The 23922-nt window shown below is 42.2% G+C and overlaps 1 protein-coding gene across 2 annotated transcripts in view; it reads right to left on the bottom strand.

The window, feature by feature from the left end:
• The window catches only part of ZBBX (zinc finger B-box domain containing), a 551428-nt gene that overhangs the window by 381636 nt on the left and 145870 nt on the right, over positions 1–23922 (bottom strand). For both annotated transcript variants that reach the window (XR_015300974.1, XM_086944333.1), the window contains exon 7: positions 9068–9163. Coding sequence is in view for 1 of the 2 variants with exons in the window: in XM_086944333.1 (XP_086800459.1) it covers positions 9068–9163 (96 nt within the window). In the remaining variant the exon portion in view is untranslated. The remainder of the gene's footprint in view (positions 1–9067; positions 9164–23922) is intronic.

Below are 23922 nucleotides of genomic sequence, written 5' to 3'. Positions count from 1 at the left end.
AGAGAACTCTGTTTTGTACACCAATCTTACTTGCTCCAACACTGCACCTCAGATTTCTATTGTGCAGACCACTATTACTTTATAGGTAGGTTTTCACTAGATAAATACCCATACATACATAAAAAAGAATAGCAATGATGGGGATTGCCAACAACGACATTGTCACTAAGTGGAATTGTTGAATAAGAGGCAGAGGTTGAGAAAATAGTTTCCACAACATTATAGTGCGTTATCAATACTAAAGGGTACTAGAGAAGACAAATCTCTTTGAAATAAACACAAATCGACCTTAGATAACTCTAGATCTTTGTTCACAAAAAATATGTTAAAACAATTTTCTTTTAAATTAGGTATTGTCTGGTTTGTACAATAAAATAAAGCAATTAAAATTACAGCAAAGGATACTGGAGAAAGTGGATGATAAAATCAATTCCAGCAAGGAAGATATAATTACAGTAAAGCACCCAGGACCAGAGGCTGCAGTTGGGTTTATCGGTCAGCCTCAGCAGGTTAAAAGCACTAAATCTTTTTGGAAGTCTGTTACCTCAGCCTTTACAATCTGCTTTACCCTCCTGAACTAAAGAGATACATTTACTATTCTGTATAGTTGTGAAAAAACACAATTAATTAATTAGCCTGGTTCCCACATTGGAAAGGTTCATTCCATTCCAAAGGTAGGAAAAGAGATAGTGTAACAAATACAAAATTGAACTGAAGTACTAAACGAAAATGATCAACCTGGTACAATTCCTCATTCCTGAAATAATATAAACTCATTTGCATTCGGAAAAATAAGAAATTGAAATGTTCCACTCCAATTAAATGTTAGTGCCTTAATTATATTTACCGCAAATCAATGCTCATATTCTATCTTATGGCTTAACACTTGATTTAATTAGCCTAGGGCAAGAAACATTTTTTCGATCCCATAGCCTACCATATCCTATTTTTCAACCAGAATATTGACATTGTTGGTAGGGCAAGCATGCAGTGATATAAGTTGCCACCTTAGCCTAAAACAAAATATGTGTGTGGTCCCTCCATATCAATAAAAATTAAACTATGGGTGCAACAAGGGTAGGGGAAGCTACTGGAATTTTATGGGGGCGGGCGCTTTTTCTCAGCATTCAGAGCAGGCCTATCAGGGATTATTTTTCCTTCGTATTATTCACTTTCACTGGTTTTTACACCTAAGGTGCCACAATGCAGGCTTGAAATGTATTATTTAGAGTAGTGCAGACTCCAAATGTGGTCTCCTAGAGGGTGCTGCTCTTCTTATAGACACTGGCACTCTTGTTTATAAATTACTGGACAATACATCAATGAAAAATGCTCCTGGGTCTACACACACTGGGCAAATTATTCTAGTGTTCATAGGATAACTTGTCCTTATGTGATAACGGAGGAGACAATACGCAATATTGTCAAGACATGCCCAATCCGAACAATTCAGAGAGAAGCGCTAATTCTTCTGCAACTGGGTGTCTGCAGTTTCACACACAGGGGAAAATGGCATGTCACTTTTGAGGTACAGTCCAGCGTCTGCGTTTAATCAGATCAGGCCAAACCATTGAAGTATCAGTAGACTAGCCAGAGTGCATGTAGTGGGCATGTTGCTTGAGTTCATGCTAAATTAAATTAGGTGTGGTGAGGCGAGGTATGAAAATTGTCTTTTTAATATGAAATTAAGTATTAGGGGCCAGATGTAGGTAGCCCAATACCGGTCGGTAACGGCCGAAAATACCGATTTTCAGCCGTTTCCGACCGGTATTATGCATTTGGCATGTAGGAGACAGAAAATCGTCCGATTCGGTAAATATACCGAATCGGTAAAGTTACCGATTCGGTAAACATTCCGAATCGGTAAATTTACCGAATCAGTAAAATACCGAATCGGTAAATAAGAAGTGGCAAAATTTAAAATTGAGATGTAGGTAAGCTCTTAAATACCGAATTTGCTTGAAATTCGGTATTTAGGAGTCGGTATTTACCATGGATTGAAATCAGGTGGTAACCAGGTGCAGCCTATAAAAAAGAACCCAAAATGCAATACTGTTTACACAATGGCGGCTTTCTATGTCATTGCGAGACGGTTACGGCTACAGGAGGAAGGAGAGAGGGAATGGCAGAGACAGGAGCAGGTCTACAGACAGAGGATCACCTTGTTCATGCTCACAGACGCAGAGATTCTCCAGAGGTACAGGTTGGAGCCAGACACCATCTTGGACCTCATCAGGGACCTCCAACCACTGTTGGAGCACACTACCCCAAGGGCACACGCTATTCCACCCCACGTCTGGGAGCTACCAGAGTGTGGTTGCTGCGGTAGGTGGGGTGACCCAGCGCAGCCTGTCACGCTTTTTCCACAAATTCCTTGATGCCATGTTACAGAGGATGGACCATTATATATCTTTCCCTGCAACCCATACTGAACTGCTCCAAACAAAAACTGACTTTTACCTGATGGCGCATTTCCCCAATATCATTGGCTGCATTGATGGCACCCATATTCCCATTTGTCCCCCTGCTGCCACCGAATACATATATAGGAATCGTAAGTCCACCCACACCATCAATGTGCAGGTGATCTGCAATGCCAAGTGCGTCATCACTGACCTTGTGGCAAAATTTCCTGGGAGTACCCATGACTCCTTCATATTTCAAAACAGAGGTATCTATGCACGGCTGACAGCAGGGGAATTTGGCGAAGGATACCTCCTAGGTAAGACACGGTGTGCGACCCCATTAACACCTATTGCAGTAAGAAGTACATGTATGCATGTGAGTAATGTATTCCCATTTCCTTTTAGGGGACAGTGCATATGCCCTCCGCTCCTTCATCCTCACCCCCTACCTCAACCCCTCAACACCCAGCCAAAGGAGATATAACAGGGCCCACAAGAGCACAAGAAATATTGTGGAGCGTACCTTTGGTATTTGGAAGAGCAGGTTGCCTGCACAAGAGTGGAGGTGCCTGGCAGTATACCCCCATGACCTGCTGCAAATTCATTGCTGCCTGTGCTATGTTGCACAACCTTGCTGTGAAGAAGGGCACTGAGGTGGAGTTGTCAGACTTTGAGGATCATGACAACGAGATTGCTCTGCCTGAAACACAACCTGCTGGAGTGTTAACACCAAGTGATGGCAGATACAGACATGAGGAGATTACACGCAACTATTTCTGAGTAAGTAATGAGACACAGACAGGTTGTGTATGGGACCAACGTACTTTAATGGTGCCACAACGTTCAAGCACTTAAGTGCAACAAAATAAACATTATACACGTGGGGACTGTATGTCCTGGGTTACTTCACCCATGACCGGTAATGTCACTTGCCCCTGCGCTTCCCTGAGCCACTAGGGTGTTGTTCGCTTTGTTCAGCGTGCCCTGCAGCCTCAGCTTGGCGTCTGGTACTCCTCCGTGTCTCCACAACAGTGCTTGACATGCTGCTCCGACTACTAGTGTCTTCAGCCTCTGCCACGTCCAGGGCAGGATTCTGTGCTGTGTGGGAAATCATCATTGCCTCTAGTGCACTCGTCATTCTGGCCATGCCCCTGGTGACCTCAGCTGTATTCTGTGTCAAGGCCTCCTGCATATTTATGCCCCTCCTGCATAGCAGGGATGTGGCAGTGGCCAAGCGATTGATGGCCGTATTGTGGGCACGGCATCCCTGCGCCTTGTGTGTGACAGACTTTCAAGTTTGGAACATAGCTGCGCAATTGAGTTGCTCATCTGCTGCATCCCTGCTGCAATGTCCGTATTTGTTTTGGCAACCTCTTTATTTGCCTCCACAATGTGTCTCATGCCCTTCCCCATGTCTCCTATTTGTACATTCAGGGCTCGGAGTTGGCGTTGGCAGGCTTGGATGGATTTGCCCTGCATCCTTTGAATGCGCACCATGCTACCCTCCAGCCCACGGAACACAGTGCCCTCACCACGTCCACCTGCACTGCTGAGTCTGCGTTGTCTTCTGCGAGCAGTGACTGTCTCATTTCTGGACTGCAGTGCTGCTGGACTCACATCTACGGTGACTTGAGCCTCACCCTCTGCTGCCCCCATTAATGGTAGTGGGGCCACGACATGCCTCCTGGCTGGTGGGGTTGCAAGAGTGGACCGGAGCAGTGATGGTGAAGTTTCTGGTGAGAATACCAAGGGAGGGGATTGGGAAAGCTGTGGGGAGTGCAGCAACTCTGGGGTCTGTACAGTGTCATCTTCATGGGAGATACCAGTCGTGTCACCTTCCTCCTGCGAGGCTGGCACTTGGCTTGGACCTGCTGCCTCACTCTCCTTCCTCGCTGGTGCAGTCCCTTCTGTGTCAGTGGGTCGACTGCCTGATTTGGCCCCTAGGTATAAATAAGCGTATATCAACTGAGTGCTACTGTGTCACAGTCACTACAATAAATGCTTTACACATTTCACTTTCATTTATCTGCATTCAGTTCACTAACTTGCTGATGTCTGCGCTGTTGCACATGGTCTTACATTTGACTACATTTCCCATAATGCATTGCTCCTGTATAGTGATAGCAGTACTGGACAGGGGTTTGCTTGTCCACAAAGGGTTTAGGGAAGCAGGTTGGTATAGGGTTTAATGCAGCGCATGCGTCTTACCTTTTTTTGTTACAGCTCTGGCTGAGCTGTCCACATCTCCCAGTCCGCAGACGCTGTCTGCCTCAATGGTTGAGGCCACCAACTCCTCAAGGTCAGTCAGGGGGGGCGCTGTGTTCCTGCCTCCACCGGTTAGACCTGCCTGCTTGTGGATATCAGCCATTTTTTTCTTGGTGAGGCTCCTGAGGTCATAGAATCTTTTCTTTAAATCCTCTGTATTCCTGGTTGTGACTCCCACAGCATTCACCTTTTCAGCAATTGCCAGCCAGATTTTTCTTTTGGCAGACTCGGGAACAGTGAGGGAGTGCCTGCCAAAAAGTTTGTTGTGCACCCTCACTACCTCCTCCACAAGTACCTGCAGCTCCATGCTGCTGAACTTTATGGGCCTTTTGGCCCAGAGGAATGAATGGGAAATACCAAATCGGTAAATACCGATTCGGTAAATTCCGAAAGTCAGATTCCGAATTTTACCGATTCGGTAATGAATACCGGTTTTTTATCTACATCTCATTTACCGATTCATGAATACCGAATCGGTAAAATTCGGTATTTAAGAATCGGTAAATGATATTTACCTACATCTGGCCCCAGATCCTTTCAGTACCTGCTGACGAATTTTCAAATTAAAAGAAAGAGTATCAAAGATTATTTACTTTGGATTCGGTCAAGCAAAAGATAATGCCTTTTGTTTTATTTATATATGACTTTTAGAACAGCCTACCCGTCAACCTATTCTTGATAAGGGGTTACTGTGCAGTAAAGGGGGTTTTAATTGCAAGCACTTCAACCAGCTCTAGTGTAAGTTCTCAGAATTCCTCAAAGGAGGATTGATATCCATCTTATCGACAAAATGAACTTTGGAATACAGGAAACCGGATACTGGTGTGGCTGAAGACGGATTTCCTTTTTTTCACGGGTTTAGCCAATATACATGTATTTTGTTTATTTAGGTCTTGCCTACCAGACAACCCAAGCTGTTTTAAGGTCCATGGGTTCCAAAAAGTAATTTAGCTATTTATTTAATTTTTTAAAATAACATGCTCCTCATCAGTGCTTAATTTGTTAAAAATAATAATAATTGTAAGTGTCATGGCGCTCCTCAGGAGGCAACTGCAGCTTGTGCCACCCATTATCTCTGCCAGTGCTACCAATGCCACCACAAGCACAATTACTAACCATTGCCCTCCTGCAAGTGTGACAATTCAGACTATTACAGGCCCTCAAAGCTATAACAATGGCTTGGGTGGAAGTTATTAGTCATTTTTAATGTATATTGAATGAATAAACAACTGTTGTTGTCCTCATCTCTAAATTAGATAGACAGTGTCACCATGAGGTAGACTGTCATAAGTGGCGGTGTGGATAAACAAGTGCCGGTGCCAAGCACCGGACACCACTGGCTCAAAATAAGCACTGCTCCTTAATGCTATAATTCCCTAAACCCTAAAAACACCTTAATATCCATTAACCTTATCCTTCCTTGAAACTTAAAAACCTGTTTACACCCCTAAATGGTAGCTGTTCCTAAACAGGAAAACCTTACTATGCCTTAACACTACCCTTCCATGAACTCCCTTACCACTACTATTCCCTGAAAATCTACAAATCCCTTAATGCTACTCTCCCCAGAACTCAATAAACCCCTTACTCTCCCTTAATGCTATCCAACTCTGAAAACCATATCTATCCCTTATTGATAACCTTTTTTTAGTCCCAAATATCCCTTACTTCCCCTTAATGGTACCCTTTTCTGCACCATAAATACCATTTCTATCCCTTAACTCTACACTTCCGAATCCCCTAATAATCCCTTGCTACCACATAACGCTACTATTGCCTGAACCCTTAGTACACCTCACAGCTACCCTTCCCTGAACCAGAAAAACAAACTACCCCTTAGTGCTGCCCTTAGCTGAACCCCAAAAAACCCTAACTACCCCCAACCCTAGTATTGCTGAACCTTAAAAACCTTAGTACCTCTTAACACCTTCCATGCTCATGACGAGCTGAGCACGTTATGAGGCACGGTGCTCATGACGAGCTCAGCTCGTCATGAGCCATGGAACGCTCACACACGGGGATAATTCCCCTGCTGTGCTGAGTGTTCCACGGGAATGGGTGCAGCTGTGACGAGCTAAGCTCGTCATGAGCACCGGAGCGCCGTGCCTCATGACGAGCTGAGCTCGTCATGAGGATGGGGGCGCTGTGCACGCCCCCGCCCTCCAGCACAGCGGTGGAATTACCCCCCGCAGCAAAGGGGCTATTGCTACCCATCTCTGAATCCTACCAACCCATACTACCCCTTGATGCTACCCATTCCTACTACTTAATTCTACCAATCAATCAACCCTGAAACGCTTCACCACCCCTTAATGCTACCCATCCCTAAGTCCAAAAAATCCCTTACTACTTCTAACATTACTCTTCCCCGAAACTTAAAACCATTTACTGCCCCTTAACGCTTCCCTCCCATGAAGCTTAAAAAACCATTAGTATCACTTATAATACTTTCCGTGATCACCTAAAAAACCCTAACGCTACCCTTCCCTGAACCCTACATAGCCCTTGCTAGCCCTTAAACCTACCCATCCCTGAACACTAAAAACTCTAAGTACCCCTTAACACTATCCTTTCTTGAACTCTAAAAACCAATAATACCCCTTAACAGTACCCATCCCTGAACCCTAAAAACCCTTACTATGCCTTAATCCTACCCTTACATGAATCCTACAAACTCCTCACTACCCCAAAGGTCTGCCTTCTGAAAGCAAGGGTAGTCCAAGGGAGGAATCGTGGTAAGAACTGGAAATCAAATTAATGAGTGTCCCAGTAATTCCTCATTTCTAAGGCGGTCCCCAGGGTGCCACTTGTGATCCCTGTTATTTCTATAGCCACCTTCCTCCCTGCTTTTATCAATACCAGCAGTATAACGAACACTGGGGAGAAGTTACTAGGTGATATCAGCAATGCTGGTATAAGAATCTTAGTGGAGCCAAACAACATGGAAAAACGTACGTTTAAAGAGTTAGAAGAACATTTATAGGGCATCAGAGGAAGAATTTGCAGGACTACTTACTGCTGTTTATGTACAGTGGAGCTTTGTAGCATTGCCATTTTGGGATAAATGGGCTCCACTCCTCTACTGCAGGCATTTACATAATGTTGGATGTTTTGCTGCTATACCACAATTTGTTAATAGTGTTACCAAAACCAGTTATCATGACATTACCACAAATTTAAAGATTAATATATACAAGCATTGTCTTTGGTTTTTTCTGCAATTATTGGTGTAAAATCAGCATTCGGTTTTTGCTTGTGCTGGGCTAATAATAAGCACAAAATGCCATTATATTTCTCTTAATGCAAAATAATGTTAAATGCACTAACAACCACTTTCCACACATTTCACCGCATTGTATATGATTCAAGCATGTGAACCTCTAGGAGTAGCCAACAGCGCCAGGATACCTGCCAGGTGACAGTCGCGCTTTATAAATGTTTTAAATAAATAAATAAATACATCTATAAAAGAGTCAACACTGGAGAATCGAAATGACCTCCAAAGTATGTCCACGAATGACAAAATACACCAAATATTAGTACATCGATATTCTGAATTTTTCAGAAAAATGTCCAATATCGGTAGGGTAAACTTCCCTTTTTGGGTCTTGTCAGTGCAGGTGTCAGGATGACAAATTTTTAGCAATTCTTTAAAATACGAATAGAGTGGGCTCTGACTTGGCTCCACCCAGAGGAGTCCTACTCTCTCACCTCACTCATCTAGCTGGCAATGTATCATTCCGCCTTCCAGGTAGGACTTACATTAGAATGTAGAAGGGATTATTCTAAATCTGAAAAATAAACTCAAGTGGTCTGTCTGGCACTCCAAGTTCTCTTTCTTCTGTTTACATTCCAGACAGAAAGCAATATGTGTTGCTACATTTTCTCCAGCATTCGAAAAGCCGGTAGGACATGATTTACTGCGATAAACATTTGTTCATACAGTGCTTGAAAAGAAGCAATTGTTAAAGCCAGTCATTACATTTGTTGGTACAGTGAAGGCAGGGCTATTGGCTCTGCCAATGTGTGTTTTTAAAATATACCAACTAAATTTGAAGGACACAAGTTCATGAATACAATTAAAAGGTAACATTAAGCCCATATGTACTATACTTTCACTCAATAATGCTACCATTTAACATCAATATATTTATATTTCAATATCACAGTCATCTTGTATTATTTGGCGAATTCTTTAAATACATACACAAATTAGTGTTTGCTTTAGACATTCTCGGTGCCAGTATATCCTCTTTATCAGCTCTCCATAAACCTGTATCTCAAATCTACCTATCACATTATTTAAAATAATCGATAAACAAATCGCATCCCAACGTCTGAGTGAAAACTTCATCTCAGTAGCACAGACACTACAATGTAATTGAAAAAAACAGTACCTGTATAGGACATGTTCGATGGAGTTTCAGTGCCCCCTTTTGGTGAATTCTGGTAAAACAAGTAACACAATAATCTTCCCCGCACTCTAAGCAGGTCTGCAAATAGAAGACAAACAGGAAGGGAAGATATTAGAGATATACATACGGATGCTGCCACTTTTAGCAGAAGCAGAGAAAAGAAAGCGATTTACATAACCTGTACGTGGGAAAATACACAAGTTTAAATATAATGGGAGGCTAGTGGATGATAACGACCACATCCTAATAATGTTCTTCTTTTAATTTTTGTTAAACATATTAATAAGCACTGGCGAAGAAAATAGATCTAGGAGGCCAGAACCGACAAACCAACTTAGGTTTACTAAAAACAAAAAGAGTTGTGACTCATAAAGCACTGCATCATGGAAATAAAAAAAACACAACATGATAAACATAATGTATAAAATGAATGGGCTACACTTTGCACGGGAGTAAATAAAGAGGTAATCAAAAACAACAATGGGTTTTTAAGGGGAGGGCAATTCTCGATTTGTTTAACAGTTAACACATGAAATTCTCATGGGCGATCGAGTAGGCCAAATATGAAAAATATAGTAAAGATATCGATGTGGAAGTACATGTTGGGAGACACCAGAAAGTACGAATGTGGCAGCTCCATTTGTGTCAAAAGAAACGAGGCCTCTACAGAGGGGGCTCTGGCCCGGCACCCTACCTCCCCAAGGAGCCCTTTGTTCTTTGGTCGGTACAGGGCCCATCATTACTTTACCCGAAAAGTCAAGCTGTAATAGCTACCTCTACCTCTTTTGATCAAAGAATGTTGCCAAGTGTACCACAGCCTCGTGCAGGGCTTCCCCGTGGTCCACTTCTGTGCCAATCTGTGTGTTGAATGTGGATGAAGGCTGTCACAGGGCAACTCGAGAACATTTGGGATGGTAAATGGTACTGGTGCTGATTTTAAACAAGCAATTGCCTATTATCTTTCTTCTTTCTTTTACTATTGCTTAAATGTCAAAAGTACGATCAATGGGCGTGATTTAGATCAACATGTATCATAAATGTAAAGTTGTTGGGACAAGGGCTTTCAAAATAGGTTTGGCCCAGGTCCCCCAAAATACATGGACCTTTAGAGCCCAGGCCAAATTATACAGAAAATATTGTCCAATTGTAGACCGGCCTATCAATCTGTGATATTTCAGAACTTAAAAATGAGTCCTATTTGCACGTCCTAAAGGTACTCACGACTGGTATGTTTTTGTGGGCTCAACGGCACTGCCTTGGCAACCAGGTGGTACAGTTATTGGGAGCTGCCCATTTGATGGTCTTCAGCTCATCGCTGCCTCCCAGACTCAAAGTATTTGTTAGGTAATGGCGCTGCAGGTAAAATGGCGTAAGTAAAGCCTGGATGGCTTTCGGCAAGCACCCGAAATGCTGTTTTTATCACCTTTCGTATGTAGACGCTGAGAAGTTGAAGCATGTCTCTGGCGTGGGTGAAACAAGGGCGGCGAAGTGAAGCGAGGCATTGCAGAGTGCGGTGCCCACAGGTCACGGTGCAAGCAGCAGGTCATTGGTGGCGGCGGCGGTCGCCGTCGATGAGACCAGGGTTGCGGTGCTATATGCAGAGGTGCCTTCTGCGGGGCCTTCAGGACACGGAGCCAGCGACAGAGTCAGTTGCTTTTCCCTTCTCTGGGGCAACTGAAACAACGGTTCCAGAAGTGGTACCCAGAGGTTGGTGAAGACTTTGCAGTCCCTGAGACTTCAGATCAGGAGGCAAGCTCTACTTCAAGCCCTAGGAGATACTCAACACAAGTAAAGATAGTTCAGCCCAGTACTTTCACTGTCCAAGGCAGAAGCAGAAAGTGCAGGCCAACCCAACAGAGTAGCAACACAGCACAGGGGCAGTACTCCTCCTGGCAGCTCTTCCAGCTCTCCTTCTTGGCACGTTCCTTGATTCCAGCAAGTTCTAAAGTTCTGGGGTCTGGGCCCCAATATTTATACTCAAAATTCCTTTGTACTATAAGGCAGAGAGTGTCTGTCCTTAGTCCAAACCAGTTTGGTCCTCTCTGGCCCAGCTTACCAGCAGGAGGTGGAGACAGCATTGTCTAAGGCAGACAGGGCCTATCTAAGTGCAAGGGAAATCTCAGCCCACCACTCTAAATGCAGACCAGGCCTATTCAGGTGCTAGTAAAAGCTCCTCCCACTACTCTGAATGCAGCCCGTGTCTATTCAGCCCAGCCCTGACTCATTCAGGAAAGGCAGGCCACACATCAATCCCCTGTGGCTGTATGAGAGAATGCAGATCCCCAGCCTCTGTCACTCCAAAACCAGACAGCCAATACACAAACCTGCAGAGGCACATAGGATGGCTAAGCAAGAAAATACCTACTTTCGAAAAAGTGGTATTTTCAAACGCAGAACATAAAAATCATCTTAACTAAAAGATGCATCTATATATATATATATATATATATATATATATATATATATATATATATATACATATATATATATATATATACAGGCATGCAAAACTCCATCTCTCTATCTTGTCCCAATGGAAAGACATACTTATAAGATGTTATAAGTAACCTCCTATTCTATCCTATGGGACAGATAGTCTTTCCATTGTGAAAAATGAAATCCACCGTAATTCACTACCAGTACATGTCCTACCTTTAACATACAGAGCGCCCTGCCTACAGGGGTACCCTGGGCTTACCTTAGGGGTGACATATGTAAGAAAAGGAAAGATTAGGGCCTGGCAAGTGGGTGTACTTGCTGTGTTGACATGGCAGTTACAAACTTTGTGCAGACTCTGGAGTGGCAGGTCTGAGCTACTTTTACTGGGCTACTTCTGTGGGGGGAACATTCAGTGCTGCATGCCCACTAATAGCATATGATTTACAGGCCCTGACACTCTCAGTGCACTTTACAGGGACCTTCCAGTAAATCAAAAATGCCAATCATGGAAACATCAATCCATAATACACTTTACAACAGGAGCACCTGCACTTTAACTCTGATCAGCAGTGAGAAAGTGCACATAGACACTAAATCAGCCAAAACAGAGTCAAAACAGGGAGGTCAGAAAGCAAAAAGACAGGGGAAAACGCCAAAAGATGCCAGGTCTAACATGCCCTGTGGGCAGACCAAAAATGGGAATGAAAAAAACAACAAAGGCTGAAGAAAACTGAACATTGCCCACTTGATGTACGTAGTACTATGGACTAACCTAATTGTGAATGACATTCCCATAAACCAACTGCTGAGAGGGCTTACCCACGGCCCGCCAGGTAGTATTTTATATTATTTAAATGAGTCTAACCGAGAACAAAACTTGTCGAGCCCAATCAAAATAAAAGGAGCTGACATGGTCAATAAATCTTTCTTTACTATATATGGTGTATATGTGGCACTCCTGATTTGTGAAGCCAAAAATGACATTATTTTAGGTGTCTCCTGTCTAACATTTCCTCAGCTTCAATAAATGCAAATCTCTCACTTTGAAAATGTTGGCATGTATGCAGTTTGTATACACACAGAAAACATATATACAGACACACAATCTACTGGTACGCATACGCAGACACATTGATAAATTATACTTTTCATGCTGTCTGCTATATAAATAAATTAACAGGACTAAAGTGAAGTAAATGATGAATGACAGTTCACCCGTCCCTAAGTCGGTAACTCAGAACATTCCAGATTTAAAAAAGGAAGACAAGGGTGAACGTTCAAGTATTTACTGAATACTTGACTCTCTCAGGAAATTGAAAAAAAAAGTCAGAAAGAAAAAACAAAGTCAAAAGATTAGTCCAGAATATCTTCTTTTTTCAGAACAGCTGTGGATATTTGACTTGCTATAATAACTCAATGGGTTAATGCAACTATGTGGCTTTTAATGAGCAGTCAAAGGAAACGTCCCCACTATCATTATTCAAAATAACAACAAATATATTCGAGCATATTTGGTAACTCCTAGCTGGATGCTCCTTTAAATTCAGATTCTACAGACAGTTTTTTACTGAGAGATTCTAGATTCAAGCACATTTGGTGTACACAATATTAAGATTACAGGTTTAATATGAGGTCTGAAAGGCAAAGATTGGGGTTGTACACACTTTTTAATTGAATTCTTCAAGGGTCTTCTTGGTTCCACCTTTCAGCTTAAATTATATATATATTACCTACCGGTGGTCGTCAGTAGGCAGTTATAGTTAGGACCATGTTTCTATAGAAAAAGCGTTTTTTGACTTGCCCATATCTTTGGCATTGTTTCACAAATCTTCACAAAATCTTTTAAAAACAGCGTCATATGGAGTCTTCTGCATGGAATGTTTCGGGGTGATCGGTCAAGCAGGGGCTGAGAAATGTTAATTCTTATAGGAGCTTTGAACACAACTAGAGTCCGAACAGCTGGACGGAATTATACCAAATTTGAAGATCACGCTTTCAGTTACTTGGTGGAAATCCATTCAGTAGTTGTTGAGAAATTTGAGGGGAAGAAATTAAGGATATCTGGGTGGAGCCTAAGCACAGATCTCATGAGGAGATCTGATTGGCTGAGAGTATTTCAACCAGAAAGTGCTGGCAACCATCTTGGGACCAATATATTCGATAGCACCCTATTGAAATGCATTGCAGTGAAAGGCAGGTTTTGAAGGTCACAAAAAGGAGAAATCATTTCTTCATGGTACCATACTAATTTTAGGAACTGTGATATGTTGTAAGGTGATTGTAAATAAACAACAGAGAGTGAGGCCAAAGATTGAAGAGCCAGCAAGAAGAATCACTCTTATTTTATAAATGAACCCTCACTCACCAACCTCGTTTGTGACATGCTTCATCATAGGGTTCCCACCAGAGAGGCCGAGTGCCTCTCCGGTTTGCTACAACGCCTGATTACAGCGGAGCATTTCTTTTTTAATTCGTGGATGTGAAAAAGTGATAGTGCAAAAGGTTAAAATTGCCTTTATTCGCCCAGAGTAAATTTAATGGTGCAAAATTAAGGCAAGAGGTAAAAACAGTGAGGTGGATGTTTTGAACTGGATAGACTGACTAGTTACATCCTAGAGTTAAAAAAAAGAAGAAGTGTGGTCTAAATGTTTCAGCCTCCTCACAGGAACAATTCATCAATCCATGGGGTAGAGCATACGTTTACAATATTAGCAGATACTATTTCATGATCTATAATACTAGTTGCTTTTCTTCCAATAAAGGTTGGTATATCCCTCCCATAATCATCCTGTGCACATTGCATAACATCAAGGTCATATTTCGCCAAGACAGTGTTTAACGTAGCTCCATAACTGTTATGTGGGAAATGAATACAGTCATCCCTTTGTCGCTACTAAACCCACAGACTTTGGTCATAGACAGAGTACAAATTGGGATGTTGAAATCTCCGACCATACTATAGCAAAATTTGTATTTTCTGCTGTGACCAAGGTATCAACTTCCGTCTCTAGTTCGGTGACTATATTATGGCGAGTAGAATCAAATATATTATTGTAAATGTTAATCAATAAAACATCCCAGCAATCTTTATGGTATAACCACAGTATCTGCGAGTGGTGCCCTACGGTAATAACCCTTTTAATTCTTGCTGGCAAATTATTTTTCAGGATTAACAGCCCGCCCTTCGCTCTACCTGACATAGAGGGAGTTGCTGGTATATCATAAGAGGTAAACCTTTCGAAGTATGCATGATCAATACTCCACATTTCCTGTAAACAAATTATGTTGTGCTTATTAATAAAATCCATCCAGCCCAACACACCCTTTTTATTAGCCAATCCTGCTATAGTCCAGGTGACATTGGTAAAGCCACTGACTGGGGGGTTTCCTGTACTTTCAGTGGATTGGTAATTTATTCTACTATTGATCTCTCCCATGCTAGTGCGGGCGAGCAATACGGGTGGGTTTATGGCCTCTTCCGTTGTTTGCCCTTTATTTTCATCTAAGTGAACCCCTATAAGAACATCTATCTCCTTATTTGATATATTTAGCGCAGATTGATTTGGATCCATAGATGCATACTTGGGCACAGCCGTATTAGGCACACTGTCTACAGATAGCCCTATGCCCGTCAACCCATTTCCTTCAGATCCCTCTCCCGCCACGGGTAGACGGACGGTGCCCTGTCAATCATTAACAGCAAGTGTGCTTAGTGGTAGAAATCTATTAAATGTGGGTAATCCATAATACGGCTGAGGTAACACTGCTGGATTAATTCTACGAAGCTCCTGGTCCCTTTCCTTATTGGGTGAGTGCCTTAGGTGTCTATAAAAGAAGCCTAAAGGCAGAAGTGACACATTTAATGTGGGTAATCCATAATACGGCTGAGATAACACTGCTGGATTAATTCTACAAAGCTCCCGGTCCCTTTCCTTATTGGGTGAGTGCCTTAGGTGTCTATAAAAGAAGCCTAAAGGCAGAAGTGACACATTAGAATCACTATATGAGGGTGCAGCAGCTCTTTCCAGAGAGGTCCTGGCCAATTTGGGATTCCTAAAGTTAATGATTACACAGTCACCATGCATTGATTTTCTTAAAGGCCCAATCCAGTTTACTCTTCTGGCCAAGAGTATCTGGTCGGCATGGTCCACAGGGAAACCACAATTTTGGTTGAGCCAGGGCACCACTTTTTAGGGTAGCATGCATTTCCTTTTGGCAAGGATCTAGTTGGGGTACGTTCGTCAACACTTCCACATAGGGACAACATTTGGGGGGGTAGGTTAATTGGCAAGCCTGTTCCATCTAATTCTTCCCTCTCCTTTGGCATGTTAGGGGTCTTAGTTGACTATACGCTTACAATCCTGTCCCCTCTATTATGACCAGGGTAGTTTGTCTTTGTTGGGGGTCTGTCTGTGGACTGTTGAGATCGTGTTAGCACCGGTTTTGGGTGCTTGAGGGTTAAAACCTTGGTCCTTACATTTCTTATTATTCATATTAGTGGTGCTTAGGGTACTGGTTAATGTGTTAGCAGTAGAAGAAGTTGTACCTTGTTTAGGGTTCTCATCAGGTCCCCCTTGTGGCCCATTTGCATTCTCCCTGGGGTTTTAGCTAATATGTCTAAGTAAGTTACTGAGTTTGGTGACTTCTCCATTAAGTTCGTCTAGTTTATCGTTTAGTGGTTTGATGGATACTTCTAATTTTTGTGGTAAAAGGGCTACGATATGATTCGTTTGCTCATCGGACAAAGTCACTGGGTCAGGGTATTTCTTCAATGGTTTGGCAATAGTATTCGAAGGCGGGCCTTTTTTTACTTTTACTAATGATCCCTGTTTTCGGTTGGCTTTTCCTACAACTCCTTTTCCTTTTGGTTTAGGGGAGCCACTAAATGATTGCGGTTGTGATGCGTCGGGTCGTAGGGGTAGATCTGGTTGAGATCAAGAATCTCAATATTCACAGGTGGGGTAATTTCTTGTTCTTTACTTGGGGTAGGCTTTACTTCCAACCCAACTAATTCTTCCATCACTGTGCCTACACCTAATGAGAGGCGGCGTTCTGCCCTATCTATTTCAATGTTAATGGCGCTAACTGCCCTTGGAATCAATTGTAGAACAAGGTGTCAACAGCAGTTGTAGGGGGTTTTTGTAATTTGCGTTTTGACATCCTAATAGTTAGTAATATGTCACAAGAACCCAAGACAAAGTCAACAGGCTAAGGCCCGGTTAGTTGTCTACAATGTGCAGAATTGTGGTCTACCTGACCGCAAAGAACAGGATATCGACAATGTAAAGTGCCTAAAGTGCAAAATACAGAATACAGATACTTAACCCATAGGGCCAAAGGTATTAAGATTACAATATTAAAGTGCTTATAGTGCTTAAAAGGTGCAAAAATGTAAAGTGCAAGCAATGAGATCACAACGCCAAAGATAAAAAGGGCCAGGCACAAGTATAAACAGTAAAAACCTATAGAGAAAGCTGTAAAAACCTATAAAAACTGGAATAAAAAAGGAGCCAATCAACTCGTGCAAGTCATCTCAGTATGAAATTATGTACCATTAATAAACAATTCAATACACACTCAAAAAGTAGCTGGCGGCTACCCTAACCCTAACTGAGTCTTTTAGCTGTCTTGCTTACTGCTTACTGAATGTCCAGGTTTAAAATCATTTAATAACAAACTCAATTTTCAGGCACATGAATTACATTTAATTTGGAGAAAAAATTATTGAAAAGTTATATGTGTTTGTGAGAATGGTATAAGAGAGTATCAAATATTTTTGAGAAAATATTCGGTAATGTGTTAGTGGTTTAGTGAATGGCTTTGTATGTTTAATAACAGGTGAGAAAGACGCTTTCCTAGTGTATGAGAATGTGACAGTTTGTCTGATTTGCAGAGTGTGGGAAGTTGGTTCACAATCCGTTGCTTTGAATGAGTGTGTTGTACATTGCTGCTTACTACATTGTGTAGTTGATAGTAAAAAAAAACCTATAGCATAAGAGTAGAACGTTTAGTTAGCAAGGCATTAGAAGATGTAGAAATAGTTACATGTGCATATATGATATGCTGTTCTCAAAGAGTGTTTTCTTTGAATTATTAGTGTAGTTCTATTATATTGCTTTGTCAGAAAGCTATAGAAGCACATACATCCAGTCACTTACCCTGAAAGTACTTGAGCAGGCAGCAGATTCAACCATAGTTGTAGTCACATTGATATTGATCTCATTTCCATAACACAGGCACTGAGGTGTTTGTTTATAGCCACTTACATAGATATTTAGAGAGTCATAGAGATACTAAAATAGACAGTCACATACCGGCACATTTACTTAAACGTCTAATGGCACTGCTACAGGTGTGCTCTTACAATTTCTCAGATATGTTGGCGAGTACTGACATAATCTTCTCATTCATGTAGAGAAATACTCTTTCAAACATGGATAATGCTTGGGAGTACAGGTCCTGTGCGTGCACTTTCACCTGTATGTGGACAGCACATGTGAGGGATGCTGTAGGTGTGCTATAAAGCATGTTGGTTCCTACTTAAAATGAGAGATGTTCATTTCAGTTCATTAAGTTACTTGTGCACTTGCATGCCCTTATGCCAACTCCTACATAGAGCACACTATCCCTAAAGCAACTGGCATGCATGTTCAGAAAAACATAGAGCCTGTCTTTCAGTTACAGAGACAACTACAGAAGCCCTTCTACAGTCAGTCACTCATCAGAAACTATTTATGGATACAGCAGACTCAAAGTTAGTTGCAGTGACACCTACATAGCTCTCTATTGCTTAACACAGGCACTGTAGTCTTTGTGCAGCCACTTACATATACATTTAGGCAGCCAAAGAGGCATTATAGCAGCAGGTAATTACATACCAGCACATTTACTTAAACATCACAGTGCACCGATAGATGTGTATTCCTACGCTCTCTAAGATATGCATTCAAGTACTGACACAACCTTCTCAACCATGTACAGAAATTGTTCTTCAAACATGGGTGATGGCTACTAATGCAGACCCTGTCTGTGCTCTATTACTGAAAGTTTCCCTTGGCATGTCCTAGGTCTTTCTCAAGTGTCACATCCACTCAAAAACTCAGTTACTGACACCCAGACACTCATGCACACACTTAGACATCTACTCAACCAGTGAGGGACTCACTCAAACAGCCACGCAAACACCAAGTAAGACACTTATGCAGGTAGTCCCACTCAGATACACAAATACCCAGTCACATGCCCATTGAGACACTCACACACTCAGCCACACACCCACTGAGGCACTCTTGCACTCACTCACACAATAATTTTCAAAGGTTCCAGGTAGGAAATGGAACTTAAAAAACCTTACAAATTCACTGAAAAAAAACAAAGGTTACAGGGACGTTACAGTTAAGAAATAGAATTTAAAAAACCTTCTTACAAATTCACTGAAAAAAACCAAAGGTTACAGGCAATGTTCCCTCTAATTTTTTCCCACTGTGTGCAGCAGTGAAAGGGCTCTGTGCGCTGCAGCCAAGCCGATGTGCACCAAGGACCCGACCACGTGTGTGGGTGCAGCGACAAATAAAAGTGCAGATTGTGTGAGTAATCATGTTTATCGCAGGACCAGTCATGCAGCATTTAACATGAATACTTTCTCAGAGGCATACAATATGCTTGTCACGCCCTGTGCGACAATGTTTGTGGGAGCCCCAATGACCACCTCTGCCAGTGATTCCCTATTACCCTTTAACAGTGCCTCTCAAGTCTCCATTACCACTCTCTCCAAGATGTATTTAATTTGCTTCATAGCGCCACTCATACCAGTGTAGGGCGTACATTACATTGCGCACACAGTAAATGGGGAGTGGCTTAAAACACTTAGGCTAAAAATCTGTACTTAGCATAGTGTGCTGCCCCACTGGTATTTTGTTGTGTCTGTCCATTCATCCAGATATATAACACAACAAGAAACATTACACCTACAAAAAGCCAGGTATGCTGGCTTTGTCAATGGTTACAAATTGCATGGGAAAAATAAGCAACAACTATGACTTTGTTGTATGTAATACTGAAAATCGTTTCAAATCTTGTGGGAGAGGTTGTGGCCTATCTTAGAGCTGCAGACTTTCGAGCTCAGGAAGCAGCTTCTAGCCTCACGACGGCTCAACATCCTGTGATTCAAAACATGAATATGTCCTTGTGTAATGTAACTGGTGCTCATGTTTGTGTTATATAAAACGGAAATATTAGTCTCTTTGAAGTTACATCAAAAGCAGTGATGGATGGTACCAGTGCAGAGTTAAGCTTTTTTTCCCTCCACCCTGAAGGTAAAAATGGAGAGCCCAATAGGGACCCATCTCTGCACCTGCTTTTAAGAACTGCTGAGCACTGGCAGGACCTGGACAACTTAAAGCCCTACTTGTAATCTTGCAGGATTTCTTTTGTTAATAGAGCGCTGCACACAATCAGCCCGCTCTATTAACAAAATAAATGCAGCAAGTCTACAAGCACAACATGTGCTTTCAGGTGATTCAAAAAGCACAAGTTGTGCTTGTAGTCTTGCTGGATTTCTTTTGTTGATACAGCGCAGCACACAATCTGTCCCGCTCTATCAACAAAAGAAATGCAGCAAGTCTAGAAACACCACGTGTGCTTTCAGAATCACCTGAAAGCACACATCATGCTTGTAGACTTGCTGCATTTCTATTGTTAACAAGGGTGAGGCTGCGGGCGGATTGTGTGCCTTTGTGAAAGTAATCATGTTAATTGCAGTGTATGATGGGTGCTGCAATTAATATGATTACTTTCACAAAGGCATACAATCTGCCCTGCAGCAGCGCCCTTTTAACAATAGAAATGCAGCAAGTGAAGGAGGCTCTTGCTGCTGAACTTATCTGCCGCTGTGCACGCTTCAAACACCACACTGCGTGCTCGATGGTAAGACAGGTGCACGTGTGCACCTGTCATGTAACAGTGGTTACAGGGACGTTATATATAGGCTCACATTTCACTCATACAAAACCAGTGAAATCCAGCAGTTATAGTTACCTAAGCTCACTATACCTTATGCCCCTGCAATACGCTGCTGATGACCTCACATATTGCATCACTCATAAGATGGTCGTAACATCACCCATGACATCTCAAATTACATTACTGATGACATCATCCAATATGTGTGAGTGTTTTCTAAAAGTTTCGGAGTGTTAAAGATATATACTAAAATACTACAAAACTCAAGTATAATTTGTGTACTACTAATGAGTATTTCTATTTGTAACACATATTATGGGAGTATATGAGTGGTTGTGTGACTGTGTTTCTATGTATGAGTAGGTGTCTGAGTGGCTCTATTGGTGTGTGAGGGGTTGTGTGAGTGAGTGGCTGTATGGGTGAGTGAGTGACTTTGTGTGTGGGTATATCAGTGGTTTATGGGTGAGTACATGGTTATGTGAGAGGCTGTATAGGTGAGTGATGTGGTGTGTGAGTAGCTGTATGAGTGTGGGTTCATAAGTAGTGTATGGATGAGTGTATGAGTGTCTGTATGGGTTAGTGAGTGAATGTGAGAGTAGCTGTATGGGTGAGTGTGTGCTTGTGTCAGTGACTGTGAAGATGAGTACATTTGTTAGTATCTGTATGAGTGAGTGGGTGTGGGTGTGGGTGTAACTTTATGGGTGAGTGAGTGGCTGTATGATTGATTGTATGGGTGGTTGACTCAGTTTGCGAGTGTCTGTATGGGTGTAGGAATGGGTGTGCTAGTGTCTATATGGCTATGTTGGTGAGTTAGTGGTTATGTGAGTGAGTGGAATTGTGAGTGGCTCTATGAATCCATGAGTGGGTGAATGGGCTTGTGAGTGGTTGTGTGGGAGTGGCTGTGGGTGCATGTGTGGTTGTGTAGGAGTGTGAATGGGTGTCTGAGTGGTTCTGAGGAAGATATCATCAGTGATGTCACTGACCATGTAATTTGTGATGTAATATTTGAGGTCATAAGCAGAGTGTTGCAGAGCGTAGTTAGCCCAGGTACCTATAACTGCTGTATTTCACTTGTTTTGTACGAGTGAAATGTGTACCTAAATATAACGTCCCTATAACTTTAGGTGAACATACTTTATATCAAAACAGAAAGTCCAATAATTTGCGCTCTCAGAATGCATTTGAAGAGTAGTTTATTGCTCAAGGTTACGCGTTTCGGAAGAAACTTCCTTGATCACACAATGAGCCGGGTGAAAAACAGTGTATTACATAGTCTCGGTACTGAGGTTTAAAACATAGAAAGAGGACATTATGCTAAGGTTCAGTTTGATAGCACAGAAACAGTGGCGGCCATCTTAGAGTACCTGCTACACTATAGAGCAGGTGATTCTAACATATACTTCACATTGTATTTATGCATTTCAATACATGTAAGTTCTATATTACTCATAATATAAAAATAAAGATAATATTATTAAGAATAAAAGGAAATGTGAACAGAAAAGAGTAAAGCACGTAAATGTGCGCACGCCAATAGATGTTAATTCCGTCTACACGGCAGAGTAAAGTTATACCCCTGCAGTGTGAGTGGCTAGTCTATACCTTGTGGCTTGTTCCCTTATTAACAGACATGGTCACATTAAGCGGCAACTGCATGTTCAGTAAATAGCCATTCAGCGCTGTATTAGACCATAACGAAAGAGTCAGCTGTACAGGATGTAAATAGGTGTATATAGGCTGAAGAAAACAAATGTCTAAAAAGCATTTGTAAACAATTACAGCAGATCCCACAATTGTATTACTGAATTGTACGGTTTAAAAAGGCATCTTAAGATGGCCACCGTTGAAACTGTAGGGTCTGCTATGATTTGAACAAACCCCTCTTTGCTCTCCACACACAATCTGAATGAACTGTTTCTCCCTTTTCAGTTTATGAATTATTTTAAAAAGGAAGAGTAGTTTACCCTACCGACATTGACGAAGGCGTGTAGCCGAAAAGCGACTCTCGCGTGTTTTTTGTTTGTAGCTAAAATAAATAAGCATAATACTAATGTCAGAGTGTGCACCTCATTTACGGTCCGGGGAGAAGGGCCATTGTGTTTGCGCCCCACCAACATGGAGGATTGCAACCGTGTTGTGGGAAAAGCAGCGGGTGAACGTATTGCAAAATTGGATATTGCTGCTGGCTCAAACACATGTCTTTACCTGCGAAACCAGCAGACTCCAGCCGGAGAAGACGAGACTAGAGGGAGGAGGGTCGACGTGTTGCTGTGGAGGAGAAACGCCGGACGCTACGAGTCGGAGGACGCGGGGCACTCGGCAGGAATCCTACAGTTAAGCGGAGCTGTCTTCCTTTACATTTTCGCATTTGACGCAAGTGACAGACACGCCAAGGGAGGAATTTAAACACACAAAGTAAAGCTCTATCTAGAAAAGGGAAACCGAGCATATTTTCAGACCGAGAGAGGGAGGAAGCAGCAGAAAGCATTTTTTGCAAAAGTGCGCGCAAACCAAACACTGGTCCACAAGTGGGGGCAGGAGTGAAAGCGAAATCAAACAACCTCGAGTCCCTATACAACAAGCTAGAAAAGACTTACAAGAAAGAAACAAGAAAATGGTGGGAGGCTATGTCCCTACAACGATACCTTGATGCTAGCCGGATACGAAGGGACTATGAATTTACACAACCCCCTCTTATGAGAATCCAGACCCATTGCTCCCACAGGAATGGTCAGAGTATACACATGAGTCTGCCATAGGCATGGTAAAGATACTTATAAAATATGCGTGGAACGACAGACAGAAACTACTGGATGAAATCAAAGATATTGAAGGAGAAATAGCCTTAGACAAAGATGCAAAACTAAAAGACGAATTACAGCAACTGATGAAAAAGTGCTTAACAGATTACGAAAGTGTGATCAAGCACCGCAAGCAAACCAAATATCTTCGGGACAAGGAGGATTACGATTCCGGAAGAATACTAACAAATTTGAAGGCCCTAGAAAGCAATTGATCCTCCAGAAAACACTCATGGCCTCCTCCAGAGAGAGACATCAGAATCAGAGGTGGAAGTATCGGAGGGAGAGCAACCGGTGCGAAGAGAGAAGGAAGTGGTACCGACTTTTTTTCAAGAATACCATTTAATAAGACATGTGAAACAGCGACCCGCAGCAAGAATCCATCTACCACAGAAAGAAAAAGGAAACGGAAGGCAAGGAAAAAGCAGTAACGCCGGAACAGAGGATGACACAGAGCAAACGCAAAGGGAAGAGGAAGTAACCAAAAAACAGACAATTGTGAACCTATCAAAGAGGCAATTAACGTTAGAGGAGGGAGGAGTTCTTGAATTGGGTCTCAGTTTCTGCCCCACAGCTCAATTTGAGTACGCAAACATGGGCATCGACTTATAAAAATACATAAGGAAAATAAAACTA

Source organism: Lissotriton vulgaris, chromosome 11 (assembly GCF_964263255.1).
Source record: "Lissotriton vulgaris chromosome 11, aLisVul1.2, whole genome shotgun sequence".
Lineage (NCBI taxonomy): Eukaryota > Metazoa > Chordata > Amphibia > Caudata > Salamandridae > Lissotriton > Lissotriton vulgaris.
Note: the sequence above shows the minus strand (reverse complement) of the source record. Positions and strands in the feature narration are given on the sequence as shown.